This window comes from Megalobrama amblycephala, linkage group LG6 (assembly GCF_018812025.1).
Source record: "Megalobrama amblycephala isolate DHTTF-2021 linkage group LG6, ASM1881202v1, whole genome shotgun sequence".
NCBI lineage: Eukaryota > Metazoa > Chordata > Actinopteri > Cypriniformes > Xenocyprididae > Megalobrama > Megalobrama amblycephala.
This window is the reverse complement of record NC_063049.1, coordinates 13,877,721-13,897,884: the sequence shown is the minus strand read 5'-3', so window position 1 is coordinate 13,897,884 and position 20,164 is coordinate 13,877,721. Positions and strand designations below refer to the sequence as shown.

The 20,164-nt window shown below is 37.7% G+C and overlaps 1 protein-coding gene across 2 annotated transcripts in view; it reads right to left on the bottom strand.

Annotated features, from left to right (window-relative positions):
- pde9aa (phosphodiesterase 9aa) overlaps window positions 1–20,164 on the bottom strand; it is a 41,305-nt gene that overhangs the window by 9,323 nt on the left and 11,818 nt on the right. The window contains exons 6-12 of one of the 2 annotated variants that reach the window (XM_048193035.1): window positions 19,971–20,041; window positions 13,693–13,777; window positions 8,773–8,833; window positions 3,987–4,061; window positions 3,549–3,635; window positions 1,520–1,624; window positions 1,008–1,090 (exon numbers count right to left, since the gene is read on the bottom strand). In XM_048193035.1, the coding sequence (XP_048048992.1) occupies window positions 1,008–1,090; window positions 1,520–1,624; window positions 3,549–3,635; window positions 3,987–4,061; window positions 8,773–8,833; window positions 13,693–13,777; window positions 19,971–20,041 (567 nt within the window). Of the gene's footprint in view, window positions 1–1,007; window positions 1,091–1,519; window positions 1,625–3,548; window positions 3,636–3,813; window positions 3,889–3,986; window positions 4,062–8,772; window positions 8,834–13,692; window positions 13,778–19,970; window positions 20,042–20,164 lie in introns of both variants that reach the window. The other variant, XM_048193034.1, reaches the window with a different exon arrangement.

Here is a 20,164-nt window from a genome sequence, read left to right as displayed (position 1 = left end):
CTGTCGACTATATTACAGCGCATTTACAAAGTTCACACAGCTAATATAACCCTCAAATGGATCTTTACAAGATGTTCGTCATGCATGCTGTATGCATGCTTCGGATCATGTGAGTAAAGTATTTATTTGGATGTTAACGTTTTATTCTGAGTGAATTTGAGGCTGTCCTCCGTGGCTAACGGCTAATGCTACACTGTTGGAGAGATTTATAAAGAATGAAGTTGTGTATGAATTATACAGACTGCAAGTGTTTAAAAAATGAAAATAGCGACGGCTCTTGTCTCCGTGAATACAGTAAGAAACGATGGTAACTTTAACCTCATTTAACAGTACATTAGCAACATCCTAACGAAACATTTAGAAAGACAATTTACAAATATCAGTAAAAATATCATGATATCATGGATTATGTCAGTTATTATTGCACCATCTGCCATTTTTCGCTGTTGTTCTTGCTTACCTAGTCTGATGATTCGGCTGTGTGCAGCTCCAGACGTTAACTGGCTACCCTTGTGTAATCCCTTTCATAAAGGGTGTCATTGGGGCGTACACCCCGACTGTTACGTAACAGTCGGTGTTATGTTGAGATTCGCCTGTTCTTCGGAGGTCGTTTAAACAAATGAGATTTATATAAGAAGGAGGAAACAATGGGGTTTGAGACTCACTGTATGTCTTTTCCATGTACTGAACTCTTGTTATTTAACTATGCTGAGGTAAATTCAATTTTTGAATCTAGGGCACCTTTAAATTTTGGTTTGTTTTCACCAAACCATATTGTATGCCCCCAGAACACTTCGAATATGCGACACATAGGACCATTCTGCATCTCGCAGAAACAGCAATTATTTGAAATATAAATCTTTTGTAACATTATAAATGTCTTTACTGTCACTTTTGATCAATTTAATGCATTCTTGCTGAACAAAAGTATTAATTTTTATGGCTGGTAAAAATGTTTTATGACGGTTAAATAAATGTCAATGGTTATAAATGATGGAGGCTCTTACGTGTTGTTGTACCCAGGATGATCCAGGTCATGACACACAGCTGCTGTCATCAAAATAAGAATATCTACTTGTGTGAACTTTTCCTGAAAAACACAGAACCACAGCAGACTAAGACTGGCAGTGATCATGATTCATGAGGCAGGGTCTGCACATGTATCCCAGCTCTCCTACACTCGTAAACTAGAGTAAGTAATTTGCCCTCTAATAGCTCAGCCTGTAATAGCTCGGATAATGAATCCAATGGCCTCTTAATACACATCCATGGCAACAGCAGCACAGAGAGAAGAGTGAGAGGCTGAAAACATCTTCATAGCAGCAGAATTGCTTTTACACCCCCATTCATCATTCATTTATCTTTCAATCTCTTTCATTCACCTCCTTCTTCTCTTTAATCTGCCTGAGCAAAAGAAACAGGTGGCTCTGGAGCATAAAATATGTCTTCGAAACAGTTAGACAATTACTACAAAAATATATATTATAAGATATAATGTAAAATTACAAAGTGTCTATACCTGTAAGTTGCAGAGGTAGATCATGCTGTACATCATCTGAGTGACGCAGAAGCAGTGGCGGAAATTATGAAAAGGATTGTTCCTGTAATTGTCATGGATGCAAAGCTGAAAGTGGAAAGAGACAACTTATTTTATTTTATTTTATTTTATTTTATTATTTTCATTATTACACATTATCCAAAGAAGATATCATTTTCTGTAAAGCAACTTTGAAACAACATGTATTGCTGAAAGCTCTATATAAATACAAACCCGATTCCAAAAAAGTTGGGACACTGTACAAATTGTGAATAAACAAGGAATGAAATCATTTAATCACATAAACTTATATTTTATTCACAATAGAACATAGATAACATATCAAATGTTGAAAGTGAGACATTTTGAAATGTCATGCCAAATATTGGCTCATTTTGGATTTCATGAGAGCTACACATTCCAAAAAAGTTGGGACAGGTAGCAATAAGAGGCCGGAAAAGTTAAATGTACATATAAGGAACAGCTGGAGGACCAATGTGCAACTTATTAGGTCAATTGGAAACATGATTGGGTATAAAAAGAGCCTCTTAGAGTGGCAGTGTCTCTCAGAAGTCAAGATGGACAGAGAATCACTAATTCCCCCAATGCTGTGGCGAAAAATAGTGGAGCAATATCAGAAAGGAGTTTCTCAGAGAAAAATTGCAAAGAGTTTGAAGTTATCATCATCTACAGTGCATAATATCATCCAAAGATTCAGAGAATCTGGAACAATCTCTGTGCGTAAGGGTCAAGGCCGGAAAACCATACTGGATGCCCGTGATCTTCGGGCCCTTAGACGGCACTGAATCACATACAGGAATGCTACTGTAATGGAAATCACAACATGGGCTCAGGAATACTTCCAGAAAACATTGTCGGTGAACACAATCCACCGTGCCATTCGCCGTTGCCGGCTAAAACGCTATAGGTCAAAAAAGAAGCCATATCTAAACATGATCCAGAAGCGCAGGCGTTTTCTCTGGGCCAAGGCTCATTTAAAATGGACTGTGGCAAAGTGGAAAACTGTTCTGTGGTCAGACGAATCAGAATTTGAAGTTCTTTTTGGAAAACTGGGACGCCATGTCATTCGGACTAAAGAGGACAAGGACAACCCAAGTTGTTATCAGCGCTCAGTTCAGAAGCCTGCATCTCTGATGGTATGGGGTTGCATGAGTGCGTGTGGCATGGGCAGCTTACACATCTGGAAAGGCACCATCAATGCTGAAAGGTATATCCAAGTTCTAGAACAACATATGCTCCCATCCAGCCGTCATCTCTTTCAGGGAAGACCTTGCATTTTCCAACATGACAATGCCAGACCACATACTGCATCAATTACAACATCATGGCTGCGTAGAAGAAAGATCCGGGTACTGAAATGGCCAGCCTGCAGTCCAGATCTTCCACCCATAGAAAACATTTGGCGCATCATAAAGAGGAAGATGCGACAAAGAAGACCTAAGACAGTTGAGCAACTAGAAGGCTGTATTAGTCAAGAATGAGAGAACATTCCTTTTCCTAAACTTGAGCAACTTGTCTCCTCAGTCCCCAGACGTTTGCAGACTGTTATAAAAAGAAGAGGGGATGCCACACAGTGGTAAACATGGCCTTGTCCCAACTTTTTTGAGATGTGTTGATGCCATGAAATTTAAAATCAACTTATTTTTCCCTTAAAATTATACATTTTCTCAGTTTAAACATTTGATATGTCATCTATGTTGTATTCTGAATAAAATATTGAAATTTGAAACTTCCACATCATTGCATTCTGTTTTTATTCACAATTTGTACAGTGTCCCAACATTTTTGGAATCGGGTTTGTAAATTATACTTGAATTATATTGTACAAATCCCATAAATGTATACTGAATGAGCTTTTTTGACTTGGACCAATGACCCACAAATCACATTTTCTTTGGAAAAAGACAAATGAAATAGTAAGATATAATAAAAAAGAAATAATAATAATAATAATAATAATAATAATTGTTTCACAGTATAGTCTTCTTACCAGCCATCTTTTCAGAGTGATGGGGTTAATATTAAAGTCCTTTACCAGCCCGAGGTCATGATACATATGCTCCAGACAACTCAGCATCTTAAAGCACAAAACACTGATGATAGTATCTTCTGCAGTACAAAAAATATGGCTGTCACAGGTTTGGCATATCACTCATCTTGACCATTTATCTATCATACATTGTGTACATTGTCATTGGTACATCAACTTCTGTGGAATTTCAATATTCCGCATCTTTCATTTGGCCGATCCTCACCTCGTTAGCTTCCCATTGCCACACATCGAAGACCGGCTGCCTCAAAGCTTCTACTGTCTCCTGTGAGAGGTGGTACTACACAAGCCCCACAAACACAAACAACAGACGCAGAAGAGAGGAAACGGGGAGAGAAAAGAGGAGAAAGACAGAACAGTGGCGTGTTAGACTCTTACCTCGTTGGACTCCCACAGCCAGACGTCGAAGGCGGGTTTTCTGAGGGCATCTATGGTTTGCTGGGAGAGCATGTACTGCAGGCGACAGAGCTCCCAGTTAACCCCCGATAACCAACGCCTGGCTGTGGCCATTGCGTACATTATATTCACATCTGTTCACATCATACTCGTTTAGCCCCATAAATTCTTTATGTAAATGTAAAGTCTGTCATTATTTACTCACTCTCATGTCTTTACAAACCTGTGTGCTCTTTTTTCATGAAACCTCCACACAGTTCTTTACCATATCCTATGGAGCCCTGCACATGAAATATGTATATTGTGGCCATGAATTAACAATTCAGTTCCACGATTTACTAACATGTCAGCATGTTTTACAAATTTTGCCCTCATTTTAAGTAAGTCTTGTGCTGGATATACTAATTTGTTCCCTCGTTTTACTAAATCCAGCACACAATATACACTGAACAAAATTATAAATGCAACACTTTTGTTTTTGCCCCCATTTATCATGAGCTGAACTCAAAGATCTAAGACTTTTTCTATGTACACAAAAGGCCTATTCCTCTCAATTATTGTTCACAAATCTGTCTAAATCTGTGTTAGTGAGCACTTCTCCTTTGCTGAAATAATCCATCCACCTCACAGGTGTGGCATATCAAGATGCTGATTAGACAGCGTGATTATTGCACAGGTGTGCCTAAGGCTGGCCACAATAAAAGGCCACTTTAAAGGTGCGTTCACGCGGCCTCGCAATTCCTGTAGTTACGAGATTCTAGCTTGTAAAAAGTGTTCACGTCCTTGTAGAGCTCGTAATTACAGCTTGTAAGCTGGAGTTTTCTGAAAGCTCCCACATGTACCATGTGGCCGCTGTACCACCTGACTGCTGTAGATTCATTAAGGCGTTGACAGTGGTGCCATAGAAATGCATAATTCCCAGTCCAAGGACCAAAAGGACGTGAACAGCTCTGAATATAACGTCACGTGTTGTCATTTCAAGATTCTGGTAAATACAAGGTGGCGTGAACGCAGCATAAAATGTGTAGTTTTATCATACAGCACAATGCCACAGTTATGAGGGAGCGTGCAATTGGCATGCTGACAGCAGGAATGTCCACCAGAGCTGTTGCCCGTGAATTGAATGTTCATTTCTCTACCATAAGCCGTCTCCAAAGGCGTTTTAGAGAATTTGGCAGTACATCCAACCGACCTCACAACCGCAGACCACGTGTAACCACACCAGTCCAGGACCTCCACATCCAGCATCTTCACCTCCAAGATCGTCTGAGACCAGCCACCCGGACAGCTGCAGCAACAATCGGTTTGCATAACCAAAGAATTTCTGCACAAAACTGTCAGAAATCGTCTCAGGGAAGCTCATCTGCATGCTCGTCGTCCTCATCGGGGTCTCGACATGACTGCAATTCGTTGTCGTAAACGACTTGAGTGGGCAAATGCTCACATTCGATGGCGTTTGAGAGGGGTTCTCTTCACGGATGAATCCCGGTTTTCACTGTACATGGCAGATGGTAGACAGCGTGTATGGCGTCGTGTGGGTGAGTGGTTTGCTGATGTCAATGGATTGAGTGGCCCATGGTGGCGGTGGGGTTATGGTATGGGCTGGCGTATGTTATGGACAACGAACACAGGTGCATTTTATTGATGGCATTTTGAATGCACAGAGATACCATGACGATATCCTGAGGCCCATTGTTGTGCCATTCATCCACGACCATCACCTCATGTTGCAGCATGATAATACACGGCCCCATGTTGAAAGGATCTGTACACAATTCCTGGAAGCTGAAAACATCCCAGTTCTTGCATGGCCAGCATACTCACCGGACATGTCACCCACTGAGCATGTTTGGGATGCTCTGGATCGGCGTATACGACAACGTGTTCCAGTTCCTGCCAATATCTAGACACTTCGCACAGCCATTGAAGAGGAGTGGACCAACATTCCACAGGTCACAATCAACAACCTCATCAACTCTATGCGAAGGAGATGTGTTGAACTGCGTGAGGCAAATGATGTTCACAGCAGATACTGACTGGTTTTCTTTCCCTCGTTTTACCAAATCATGTGCATGATATAGTAATTCATTCTCTCATTTTACTAAATCATGCACATGACATAATTTGTTCCCTTGTTTTACTAAATTGTGCGCATGATATAATAATTCGTTCCCTCGTTTTACTAAATTGTGTGCACGACATAATAAATCCTTACCTCGTTTTACTAAATCTTGTGCATGACATAATTTGTTCCCTTGTTTTACTAAATCGTGTGCACAACATAATAAATCCTTCCCTCGTTTTACTAAATCGTGCGCACAACATAAATCCTTCCCTCATTTTACTAAATAGTGCACACAATATAATAATTTGTTCCCTTGTTTTACTAAATTGTGTGCACAATATAATAATTAGTTCCCTCATTTTACTAAATTGTGTGCACGACAATAATTTGTTCCCTCATTTTACTAAATCGTGCGCACAATATAATAATTTGTTCCCTTGTTTTACTAAATCGTATGCACAATATAATAATTCGTTCCCTTGTTTTACTAAATCATGCGCACAATATAATAATTAGTTCCCTCGTTTTACTAAATTGTGCGCACGACAATAATTTGTTCCCTTGTTTTACTAAATTGTGCGCACAATATAATAATTAGCTCCCTTGTTTTACTAAATCGTACACAATATAATAGTTTGTTCCCTTGTTTTACTAAATTGTGCGCATAACATAATAAATCTTTCCCTCGTTTTACTAAATTGTGTGCACGACAATAAATCATTCCCTCATTTTACTAAATCGTTCGCACGACATAATAAGTCTTTCCTTTGTTTTACTAAATCGTGCGCACGATATAATTCGTTCCCTCGTTTTACTAAATCGAACGCACAATATAATTCGTTCCCTCGTTTTACTAAATCGCGCACACGATATAATTCGTTCCCTCGTTTTACTAAATCATGCACACGATATAATTCGTTCCCTCGTTTTACTAAATCGTGCACACAATATAATAAATGTTCCCTCGTTTTACTAAATCGTGTGTACGATATAATAATTTGTTCCCTCGTTTTACTAAATCGTACGCACAATATAATAATTCGTTCCCTTGTTTTACTAAATCATGCGCACAATATAATAATTAGTTCCCTCGTTTTACTAAATTGTGCGCACGACAATAATTTGTTCCCTCGTTTTACTAAATTGTGCGCACAATATAATAATTAGCTCCCTTGTTTTACTAAATCGTGCGCACAACATAATAAATCTTTCCCTCGTTTTACTAAATTGTGTACACGACAATAAATCATTCCCTCATTTTACTAAATCGTTCACACGACATAATAAGTCTTTCCTCTGTTTTACTAAATCGTGCGCACGATATAATTCGTTCCCTCGTTTTACTAAATCGAACGCACAATATAATTCGTTCTCTCGTTTTACTAAATCGTGCACACGATATAATTCGTTCCCTCATTTTACTAAATTGAACACACAATATAATTCGTTCTCTCGTTTTACTAAATCGTGCACACGATATAATTCGTTCCCTCGTTTTACTAAATCGAACGCACAATATAATTCGTTCTCTCGTTTTACTAAATCGTGCACACGATATAATTCGTTCCCTCATTTTACTAAATCGAACGCACAATATAATTCGTTCCCTCGTTTTACTAAATCGTGCACACGATATAATTCGTTCCCTCATTTTACTAAATCATGCACACGATATAATTCGTTCCCTCATTTTACTAAATCATGCACACGATACAATTCGTTCCCTCGTTTTACTAAATCATGCACACGATATAATTCATTCCCTCGTTTTACTAAATCGTGCACACAATATAATAAATGTTCCCTCGTTTTACTAAATCGTGTGTACGTAATTCATTCCCTTGTTTTAGTTAAATCAAAATGAGGTTAGAATTAGTACAGCATGGCCACAATTTACTAAATCGAGGGCACAAATTATTATATTGTGTGCACAATTTGGTGAAATGAGAGAACAAATTCTTAATTCGTAGTCAAGATATATATATTTTGCCATGTGCAGGGCTCTGTAATATCCCAATAATAATGACATTGAAAAAATGTAAGTAAATGCGTATAAGATGTGGTGAGAATTCAGTAATAATGACTATATTTACAGTTCTTTGTTTTTGTTGTTGTTCTTTATCAAGCCTGCCAGACATAGTCACTATGATAAGAGATATGTGAAGATTGTTGTCAAATTTTAAAACATATTTTAATATTTTCAAAAATATACAATACCATTCAAAAGTTTGGGTTCAGTAAATTGCTTTTTGAAAGAAATTAATACCTTTATTTAGCAAGGGTGCATTAAATTGATTAACAGTAAAGACATTTACATTCAAATAAATGCTGTTTTTTTTTTTCAACTTTCTATTCATCAATGAATCCTGAAAAAAATGTATCAGTGACAAAAATATTAGGCATATTAGAAATTATTTTTGAAGGATCATGTGACACTGAAGACTGGAGTAATGATGCTGCAAATTCAGCTTTGATCACAGGAATAAATTACATTTTAAAATATATTCAAATAGAAAAGTTATTTTAAATTTTAATAATATTTCACAACATTACTGTTTTTACTGAATTTTTGATTAACTAAATAATAAATGCAGCCTTGGTGAGCATAAGACCCCACACTTGTGAACAGTAAAATATATTTTCTTTATATATATATATATATATATATATATATATTATATTTGCTCACATCTGCCATTTTACCTTTGGGTATGAAGGCACATCTCTGCGAGGAGTTAACTTCTTGTTGTCATCTAGGAAACTGCTGTAAAGTAAAAAAAGCAGACAAGGGCTCAGATGCTTTAGACCAGAACGTACTGTGTTTTTCACTTTTAACAACCATGTCAACATCTCTCAAAGGGAGTATCTTGAGAATATACAGCTATCTTTGATTCACCTAGAATCTGTTCCTTCACTAATAAGAGAGCATGTGAGAGCCATGTCAGCTCATTAAGACTCAAAAGGGAATAGACATGACCCATCTGTTAGTAACAAGAGCTGACTAAGACAACTCCTGGGCTGCTTCCTAATTCTCCTTTCATTAAAGTTAGCAGTATGGACAGTGCTATAAATAGCCTACTATAGACATACACCCTTGTGAACAAGAAGTACACTTTAGGATACTTTTGAAAAGAGCACTTAATATGTTAATAATATAGTGTAAAGTTTTCAGACAATTAATTGCATGTTAATTGCAATTGAATGAAAACGTATTATGGTTTAAATTTACATTAAATGCAATTAGCTAAACTTTGACCTGCACAATATGTAAGATTTTTAGATTAAAATATCCAAAATATAAGTTTATATATATATAGAATATATGCAATATATGTGTATAATATATGTGCAATATAAGTGCACATTCAATTTAGAGCACTTCCTTTTTTATAAGCTAAGCCAATGAAATTGGCTTCAACATAAAATCAAAACTGACCCTATTTTTTTAAAGGGGTCATGAACTGAGAAATCAAATTTTCCTTGAGCTTTTCATACACTATATTGCCAAAAGTTTTGGGACGCCTGCCTTTACGTGCACAGGAATGTTAATGACATCCCATTCTTAATCCGTAGTGTTTAATAGCTTTAACTCTTCTGGGAAGGCTTTCATACAAGGTTTATGTTTGTTTATGGGAATTTTATAGAAGCGCAATTGTGAGGTCAGGCACTGATGTTGGCGAGAAGGACTGGCTCACAGTCTCCGCTCTAATGTATCCCAAAGGTGTTCTATTGGGATGAGGTCAGGACTCAGGTTGAGGTCAGAGGTCATGTTGGAACATACTTTTCCCACAAAGTTGGGAGCATGAAATTGTCCAAAATGTCTTGGTATTCTGAAGTATTAAGAGTTCCTTTCACTGGAACTAAGGGGCTAAGCCCAAACCCTGAAAAACAACCCCACACCATAATCCCCCTCCACCAAACTTTACGCTTGGCACAATGCAGTCAGGCAAGTACCGTTCTCCTGGCAACTGCCACACTCAGACTCGTCTATCGGATTGCCAGACAGAGAAGTGTGATTCTTATCTCCAGAGAACACATCTGGACTGCTCTAGAGTCCAGTGGCGGTGTGCTTTACACCACTGCATCCGACGCTTTGCATTGCACTTGGTGACGTAAGGCTTGGATGCAGCTGCTCGGCCATGGAAACCCATTCCATGAAGCTCTCTACGCACTGTTCTTGAGCTAATCTGTGGTCTGTAGCTATTGACTCTGCAGAAAGTTGGCGACTTCTGCGCACTGTGTGCCTCAGCATGCGCTGACCCCACTCTGTGATTTTATGTGGCCTACCACTTCGTGGCTGAGTTGCTGTTGTTCCCAATTGCTTCCACTTTGTTATGATACCACTAACAGTTGACTGTGGAATATTTAGTAGTGAGGAAATTTCACGAATGGACTTATTGCACAGGTGGCAACCTATCACGGTACCACACTTGAATTCACTGAGCTCCTGAGAGCAATCCATTCTTTCACAAATGTTTGTAGAAGCAGTCTGCATGCCTAGGTGCTTGATTTTATACCCATGTGGCCATGGAAGTGATTGGAACACCTGCATTCCATGATTTGGAGGGGTGGCCCAATATTTTTGGCAATATTGTGTATAAGAGGTCATCATACTATAAGAATATCCAGTAATTTTCAGAACTGAAAATTTCCTTGTTAGTCCAAAAACCACTTTTAATGTTAACAAGCCGTGCGAACGACTTGTCCTGGGATGTGCCTATATGATGGAATAGATAGATGAAACACCGCCTCAGCAGAAGAAAATCAACACCCACTTCACCATTGCAACTTTGGCCCCACCCACTGACGTTAGTGAGATGAGGAAGAGAGAAGAGCACAGGATCACTCACTGGACTAAAAACGAACCTTCTAATGGGTCCTAATGCTAGGAATGTGGTTATTTCATTTATTTTCAACAATGTGAATGTCTCAGTTGGGAATTATTTATTTTTTATGTGGTACATTTCACTGTGGATTCTTTGGTAAATCAGTCACAATTTTTGTGCAGGCTTTGCAAACAGGCGTTTATGATATGGACTCGACAGTAATGCGACAACATGTAAGTAACTGTGTTAATTCTAATGCCTGATCTGTGACTAGTGATTTCCGATATGTAATGATTCATGTACAGTCAGATGTTCATTGTCCAAGGGCCTATTTACACCTGATTACTTCATGTATTTTCTCTGATCGGATAGCTATCCGTTCGCGAAAAGGGGCCTCATTTATAAAACTTTGCTTACGCACAAAACAGGCCCTGAAATTGCGTACGCCAGTTCCTACGCATAAGTTGTGATTTATAAAAACAAACTCGACGGGAAAATTTGCGCACTTCCACACAAACTCCATGTGTACGAACATTTTGGAGACAGAGCAGTTTGGCGACACCGATGGTGAGCTGAGGGACTGACGGCAGATGAAGGAAAACCACTTTAAATCCTAATTATGAGTCCTAATCATAAATACAGTGCATGTTCACAATAACAGTTTAAATAAATAAAAGAATGATTTAAACTTGCGTGGAAACTCACATTTTAATTTAATACACATTTACATTAATATTACACTTTTACTATTGGCGATAAGCACTGAAATTACATTACGCAGTCATTATGAAGAAGTTAAACAAAAATTATATGAATTTAGATGTGCTACTTTCGATCACTTATCCTGTGACACACTGTTTTAATGACAGCACGGAGTGATAGGTGCACAATAATTCCTCTTTAAACTAAACTGCAGATCTCATGACAAAATATTTAAGCGAGAACGATGATCAGTGATGCACACTTAACTTGGATATTATGGAAGACACTGCTGGATTCGGTGGTCCAACGGTCCATTGTCCAGTTTGAAGAGGTCCAATGATAATAGCTTACTGTATAACCACAGCTGCACAGAGTTTTGATGTTGTGTGAAGGATCTTCAAACAATTACCACTGTATTTGAAGGATATAATTTGAGGAAAACGGTAAGATTTGCACGTTTCCTTTTTCAGTGACGCGCCGAGTCAGACAATTGTATATTTACACTGCAATAAATAAGTAGGCCTATCTGTTTCCACTAAAATAGCCTATACACATCCTAAAAGATATGTTCACCTTATCAGCAAAATTGATTTTGAACTGTTTAAAACTTTTAAAATACTATTTGGCCAGTGGAAATGAATGAATCAGCTCTATTCTAAAATCTTTATCTGAAGTATTTTATACAGTTTTGTTTGTATGGATATTTTTATATATTTATTCTAAAGCATAAAGAGGATATTGGATGATTTTTATCACTGTAGTGTATTGCACAGATGGCATTTATAGTCCATATCTAATATTTTCCATTGTCTTGTACCTTTGACGATGTTAACCATGGTGTCACGTGGATGGGAACATGTATGGAAATGATATGCAGATGAGGTTATGCATAGTAAAACTAGGCATCATAAGCTCCATATATGGTAATTTCGGGGAGGAGACAGGGTGGAGATGCACATACGCACAATCTTCCGCTGAATGGGATTTATAAAGGGATTTGTGTGCAGGTTCTGGCGTACGCATGGTTTTATAAATCTGAATTTTTTTGTGCGTACGCAGAATCTAGCTTTTGCGCATACGTACACTTTTAGGATGAAATCTACACAAAGTTTTATAAATGAGGCGCCAGGTCTAAATGGCCTCTGAAACGCATTTGAGGTGGATTTAAATCCCATCGCTCAAACCACTTCAGGAGGTGGTCTGGGACGCATTCCAGAAGAAACTGGACAAGTCTAAATGCATCTGGTTGTTGAAACCACATATGTAAATTTTACTCCACCCAAAAATGCTAAAAAATAAACGTGTGAGAAAAGGGATCGAAGAACGCTCCCTTTGCAATCGCTGGAGCTGTCAATCCAACAGCGCGAGTTTATCGGTCACACTCCAAAACTCCCGTAATAATCAACAAATCTCTTATTTACAGCGTGATTGCACTGTTAGTTATGAAAGCATTCATTGGTGTGCAGAAATCGAGTTGCAATGATGAAATCAATGCATTCATGTGCTCAACAACATGTATGTGATCGGCCTCATGCTCATCACTGCAACCTTGCATGCCACGATCTAAATATAATGCCATAGATCTAAATATAATCAACACAACATGATTAGTTAACCTTGAAAGCTGTAATACTAAAAACATGCTAAAAGTTTTCGAGAGAGTTACATTTTCTATGCAAAGATGTTAGCCAATCACAGCAGTGGGTCAAGTCTCACAGAAGACACGCCCCTTAAAACAGCGTTCAAATCAGAGAGCTAAAATCAGGGTAGAAAAAATGCATTTAATTTTTAAAATATGAAAATTTTTGATGTAAAAATCATGCTAACAGTATAAGTTCACCACAGGAAACATTCTAAAACAATAAAACAACGCAGTTCATGACCCCATTAATGCATGTTCCTGGTCTAATTGTGCACCTTTCATGGAAGAAATTATTTCATGCTTGGCAACTCTTACTTTTCACCTTCACCCTTCCAACCACCCGATTTCATTTCGTCACAATCAATTAAATTCCTGAAGCATAAAGTCCAGTCTCAGTCTTCAGTTCAGAAATGCCCTTCCATAACCTCTAGAAAAAGCAGTAAGGTCACTGACCTGTTGTTCCTGGAGGCCATCTCCTCCCGCAGCTTCTTGATGTCACTGCGACATTTCTCGATCTCCACCACCTTCATTCCTTCCACTGAAGAGACAGAGGAAATGATGGTTTTACATATTTAAAGTGAGCCAAACTGAGAGAAAATATGGAAATGAGCTAGTGAACATGGTCATGACCTGCACTGCAGGGCTTTTCCTACACATACACAGACATAAAAAGGGCATTTGACAGCTGTCACTGTCTGGCACGTTTCCCTCCATTGTTCAAAATAACGCCGTTGGTCGAGAATACAAGCAGTTCACCTTTGCCATCTATTTGACAGCTGTTTTTATTTACTCATCATAACCTTGGTTTGAGAATGAGCATATATGCCACACAACATGTTGGAATCTGTCTAATTTGGTTGCTTCTACCAAGTAACAGATGAATTTGCAGCAAAAGTACTGTACAGTTTGATTAGATGCACGACCTCTGGACTTACATTGTATAATTTAATTAGTGTATTCATACACATCATATAATCTCTGAACTTCCTGCTACTATTCTGTTTATAGACAGCGTACAGTAATATATCACCTCAAATTATATGAGGCCGGTGAAGTGTTCAAACTGATGAAGAGGTCAGGGTCCATCGCCTTGGTGACTCATTACATCATGGCTGTATTTGGATTTCTAAGTACACACAGCTGTGCTGCAATGGAATGAGTCCTGGTCTCTGGTGATGTTACATGGAGCATCATTACTAGTGCGCAAAGACCGTCACGGTCAAAGATGATGCACTGTGCTCTTTTGTTTTGGATCGTTTGTTCAACGTGGGTACAGATTCAACAATAGAGGGGTGAGGGATGACATATTTTTGTAGTTACGAGTTAGCACTTTAGCACTTCCAGTTCCATTGTCCTGATGTCAGTGGGTTTTTTGAAAGGGTTTTTGCCTGAAGTAAGGTCTATGGTGAACACAAGCTCAATATATTTTCACTATTTATTCTACAACATAAAATACATAATTGATCCCCTCTTGTGATTTTTTTTAAAGCTTTTATTTGTCTTGTAAAAAGTGGTTACTAACAAGTGGCTAAATGTGAATACAGAGCTTGTTGAGGACATTAGCTGAACTGATAAACTCATCTACTCATCTACACTTTCACAACCTCATTGTGTTTCTAATCATGCAAACTATTATAACTTTCAGGGAAAATGTTTTTAAACAAAGACTGAAAGAGTTGTTGGAAGCTTAGTGATGGTGATGTTGAAGTCATGAGATCATGGTGTAGTTTGTTTATTATAATTATGCTTCAAAATTCATAAAAATGTTTGTTTTTAAAGATTATCAAGATGAACAAACCATGTAAGAATCATAAGCTTTTGTTAGTCACAGACCTTATTTTCTGCAATAATCCAAAAGCCAATTTGAAAAATCCTTTTGTTTTTGTTTTTTTGTCGAGGGAACCAGTGTGCAGCTGTCACATCTACCAGCTGGAGTGCCCTTAATCTCCACCAGAGGGCACTCCTCCCATCTCTTTTGCTTTGCCATCATGAACTACACTTCCTATAACCCTTTGTCTGAAGTCATTATGCTTTGTTACATTCAGATATGTTTTATTAGCCTTGTTAACCCTGCCTATATAAGCCCTGTGTTTTCTGTCAGTCTTTGCAAAGTCTTGTATGTTGTTACACTGCCTTTCTGAGTGTTATCGTGTTTGTTTGTTTGTTTGTTTGTTTTTTTTAATGATTCTCAGCCCGTATTCTGGATTACCCTTTTTGCCTGTCTTTTCTGCTTATTTGTGTGTTTGACCCTTTGCTCGATATATGGATTTACGATTCTGGATTGTCCCAAAAAGCTGTATTTGGATCTTCAACACAAGTCTCAGAACAGTCTGTAACCGATGCTAAATTCCGGGCTGGCCTACAAAAATATGTCATTACTGCAGCAGTCTATTGGATTACAGGTTAAAAACATTATTGTAGCTCAAACAGTAGCATGGCAGTAGCAACACCAATGAGCAAGAACTGATATAACGTATACCTTGAATACAATGCAAGTCACTTTGTATAAAAGCATCTGCCAAATGAAAAGGTAACATTTTTTCAATGTTAAAGTACTTTCTCCTATCCCAGCGCAATGTACAGAGACGGCTGTAAGAAAGTCATTTGTAGAAATTGTAATTTTGCATTATTGAGACAGCGCTGTTTGATTGATCACTTCATTCAGCCCAACACAGCAACACTGACTTAACCAATGGCGTGAGTCTGTAGCTGTTTTACTAACCAGTGGTAGTGTTTGAAAACAATCAGCATTGTTGCAATTCAGTTTAGTGATGCTAGTAGCAAATTAGCTCCTTCACTTTTAAAAATGTCCTCTAGATTTAAATCTTACGGTGGCCCAGTAGTGCACAACACAACAAAATTAAAAAAGCAAACATAAGTTCACAACACAACGAAATCGAGCCACAACACAACGGAATAAAGCCACAACACAATGGAATAAAGCCACAACACAACGAAATCGAGCCACAACACAACGGAATAAAGCCACAACACAATGGAATAAAGCCACAACACAACGAAATCGAGCCACAACACAACGGAATAAAGCCACAACACAACGAAATCGAGCCACAACACAACGGAATAAAGCCACAACACAACGGAATAAAGCCACAACACAACGAAATCAAACACAACGCCACAACACAACGGAAATCGCCACAACACAACGGAATAAAGCCACAACACAACGACCACACACAACGAAATCGAGCCACAACACAACGGAATAAAGCCACAACACAACGAAATAAAGCCACAACACAACGAAATCGAGCCACAACACAACGGAATAAAGCCACAACACAACGAAATCAAGCCACAACACAACGGAAATGCTCCCGACCACTAGGGGGCTCTCAGAGCTCGGTAAAGTTAGTTTTCCTAGCCATTGTTCTATAGAGTCGGCAGTAATATCAATTAGTTTAAACAGTATGTAACCACTGCATATCGACATGAAATATTAATTCAATATCACCTACGTGCAAAATAGCTTCATATTTATACTTGTGAATGATTTGACGTGCTACCACGGCGCATGATGAAGGGAACGTCTGCCAATCCCACCAAGTGGTTAAAACGTATAATTTGTATTCATTAAAATTACTTTTAACATTTAAAAACAGACATATTCAAATTCCAAAGCTTGTCAGTCTTACCAACAGGAACTAACAACCTTTGGAATTTGAACATGTCTGTTTTTAAATGTTAAAAGTAATTTTAATGAATACAAATTATACGTTTTAACCACTTGGTGGAATTGGTGGGTGTTCCCTTTATCATGCGCCGTGGTATCGCATCAAATCATTCACATATAAATATGAAGCTATTGTGAACGTAATTGATTTTTAATTAATATATCATGTCAATATACAATGCTTACATACTTAAAACTAATCATGGTATTGATATCTTTGTAAAACTGTCGACTTTATAGAACAGTGGCAAGGATTACTAATATTACCGAGCTCTGAGAGCCCCCAAGTGGTCGGGAGCATTTCCGTTGTGTTGTGGCTTGATTCCGTTGTGTTGTGGCTTTATTTCGTTGTATTGTGGCTTTATTTCGTTGTGTTGTGGCTTGATTTCGTTGTGTTGTGGCTTTATTTCGTTGTGTTGTGGCTTGTTTCCATTGTGTTGTGGCTTTATTTCGTTGTGTTGTGGCTTGTTTCCGTTGTGTTGTGGCTTTATTTCGTTGTATTGTGGCTTGATTTCGTTGTGTTGTGGCTTTATTTCGTTGTGTTGTGGCTTTATTTAGTTGTGTTGTGGCTTGTTTCCATTGTGTTGCGGCTTTATTTCGTTGTGTTGTGGCTTGTTTCCGTTGTGTTGTGGCTTTATTTCGTTGTATTGTGGCTTTATTTCATTGTGTTGTGGCTTTATTTCGTTGTGTTGTGGCTTGTTTCCATTGTGTTGTGGCTTGTTTCCGTTGTGTTGTGGCTTTATTTCGTTGTGTTGTGGCTTGTTTCCATTGTGTTGTGGCTTTATTTCGTTGTGTTGTGGCTTGTTTCCGTTGTGTTGTGGCTTTATTTCGTTGTGTTGTGGCTTTATTTCATTGTGTTGTGGCTTTATTTCGTTGTGTTGTGGCTTTATTTCATTGTGTTGTGGCTTTATTTCGTTGTGTTGTGGCTTTATTTCGTGTGCTTTATTGTGTTGTGGCTTTATTTCGTTGTGCTGTGGCTTGTTTCCGTTGTGTTGTGAACTTATGTTTGCTTTTTTAATTTCGTTGTGTTGTGCACTACTGGGCCACCGTAAAATCTAGCACAGGCAGCAAAATATAACATCTGAAAGAAAAGAAAAGAAAAGAAAAGAAAAGAAAAGAAAAGAAAAGAAAAGAAAAGAAAAGAAAAGAAAAGAAAAGAAAAGAAAAGAAAAGAAAAGAAAAGAAAAGAAAAAGGAAAACTGGGGGGAAAAAATAGCTCCACTTGCTTTGTTCATAAATGCATGGAGACATGCAAATATTTAAACAAATTTGAACTCATGACAGGGAGTATGTTTGCTTTCATGTGCTGGACAATACTGCCGCTTGTAATTAGGAAATAATTAAATTAAAAAAGGATGCATTACATTAATCAAACATGAGAGTAAAGACATTTATACTGTTTTCAACACTGATAAAAATCAGAAATGTTTCTTGAGGATCAAATCATCATATTAGAATGATTTCTGAAGGATCATGTGACACTGAAGACTGGAGTAATGATGCTGAAAATTCAGCTTTGATCACAGAAATAAATTACATTTTAAAATATATTCAAATAGAAAACAGTTATTTTAAATTGTAATAATATTTCACAATATTGGTGTTTTTACTGTATTTCATAACTGCAGCCTTGGTGAGTATAAGAGAGTTTGTTCAAAAACATTTAAAAAATCTTACGACCACAAACTTTTGAATGGTGGTATGTTAATATGGATGTCATCGCAAAATCAATACAACAATCAACTCAAGTAATTTTATGAAAATCTTTCTGTTTATGAGAATAAGCGTCCTTGCACCTAAGGGTGCTTATAGGAATAAAAGGAGCAAAGAAACAGCTGAATAACAAACTGTGACCTGGTTTTATATGTTAATTTACAGGCTCTGTTGATATACGGCTCTCTGCACGTGACACTTCAGCTGGGTACAGAGCCTTCTAAAATATACAGTGTGAAAGGCTAATGAATAACTTTCCTTTCCAAATACAGTTGTAAAGAAACTAGAAGTGCCTTGTAAATGTGAGATATGCCAGTGACCAAAAATATAAAATTAAATCTATACCAAATAATATAAAGTAATAAATATTGTCCACATATAATCTTATCAAAGTGACTAAACAGAACTAAGCAAACAGAAACAGAAGAAGTAACCTATGAGCTGGAGAGGTCCCATAATATCCATACAGTGCTATCACAATTATTAGCCTTCTTCCAAGGCATTAACCCCAGGTCACTCACTTTGGATGAAAAGAGTTTGCAACAAAAGTAAGCATAGTGTAATGAAAACTTCAGATAAGCAAGAGGTGCAAAACACATCAACAGAAAGTCCAAGAGATGGATCTCATGAAACCTGTAAAGAACATGTCCATCAGGCATCAGATTTGAAACGAGCTCTTTATATGCATAAAACTGTAAAATTTCTCAGTTTAAACATTTGTTATGTTATCTATGTGAGTAAAACATTGGCTCATGTGATTTGAAAGTCTTTTAGTTTTCATTTTAATCAAATTTAAAAAGACCTCCCAACATTTCCGGAATTCGGATTGTAAACGGTCAGGAAGTTAGTTTCAATCCACCTACTAGTATGCAGTTTCAGATGCAGAGAGTGTTCTGGATTCTGTTGACTTTCTTGAAGTTTTCCATTAATAACAATGACAATAATGTAGCAAAAACACTAGACACAACATGTTCATCTGTTAATGACAAAGTGAACTGTGTCAACTAGAGGATCATCTGCTAGTGTTATATCTATAGGATATAGTGCACAATAAATTGGCTGTTTGAGTTATATATCATTTGTGGTATGGAAGGCTTCTTACATAAATCAAACACAAAACATATCTACTTCCTCATACCTGCATTAGGTACACCAGAACATTACCTACAGTATAATGCACTGCTGTTGTTGAAAGCGCTACATAACGACTATGAGAAGATTTTATCGTGTTTGTCAAGTTTAGCTCTTCCATTCTAGCATGCCCTCTGTCCATCAGCAAAACACTAGACAAGATATTGAGTGAAAACAGTTTAAAACTCACACTCCACTCTCTTCTCCAGCATGGCTAGGCGATTTGTCACCTCAGTCTTCAGTTCGTTGATTTTAAATGCCCTTGGGGAGAGCAGCGAGGCGGGCCGGTGCAGATGGAGAGAAACATACAAAGATCATTCATCCTTGAAATACCAAAACGATTCAAAATTCAATCAAAAGGAAGGTCATTATGAATTAGCTGAG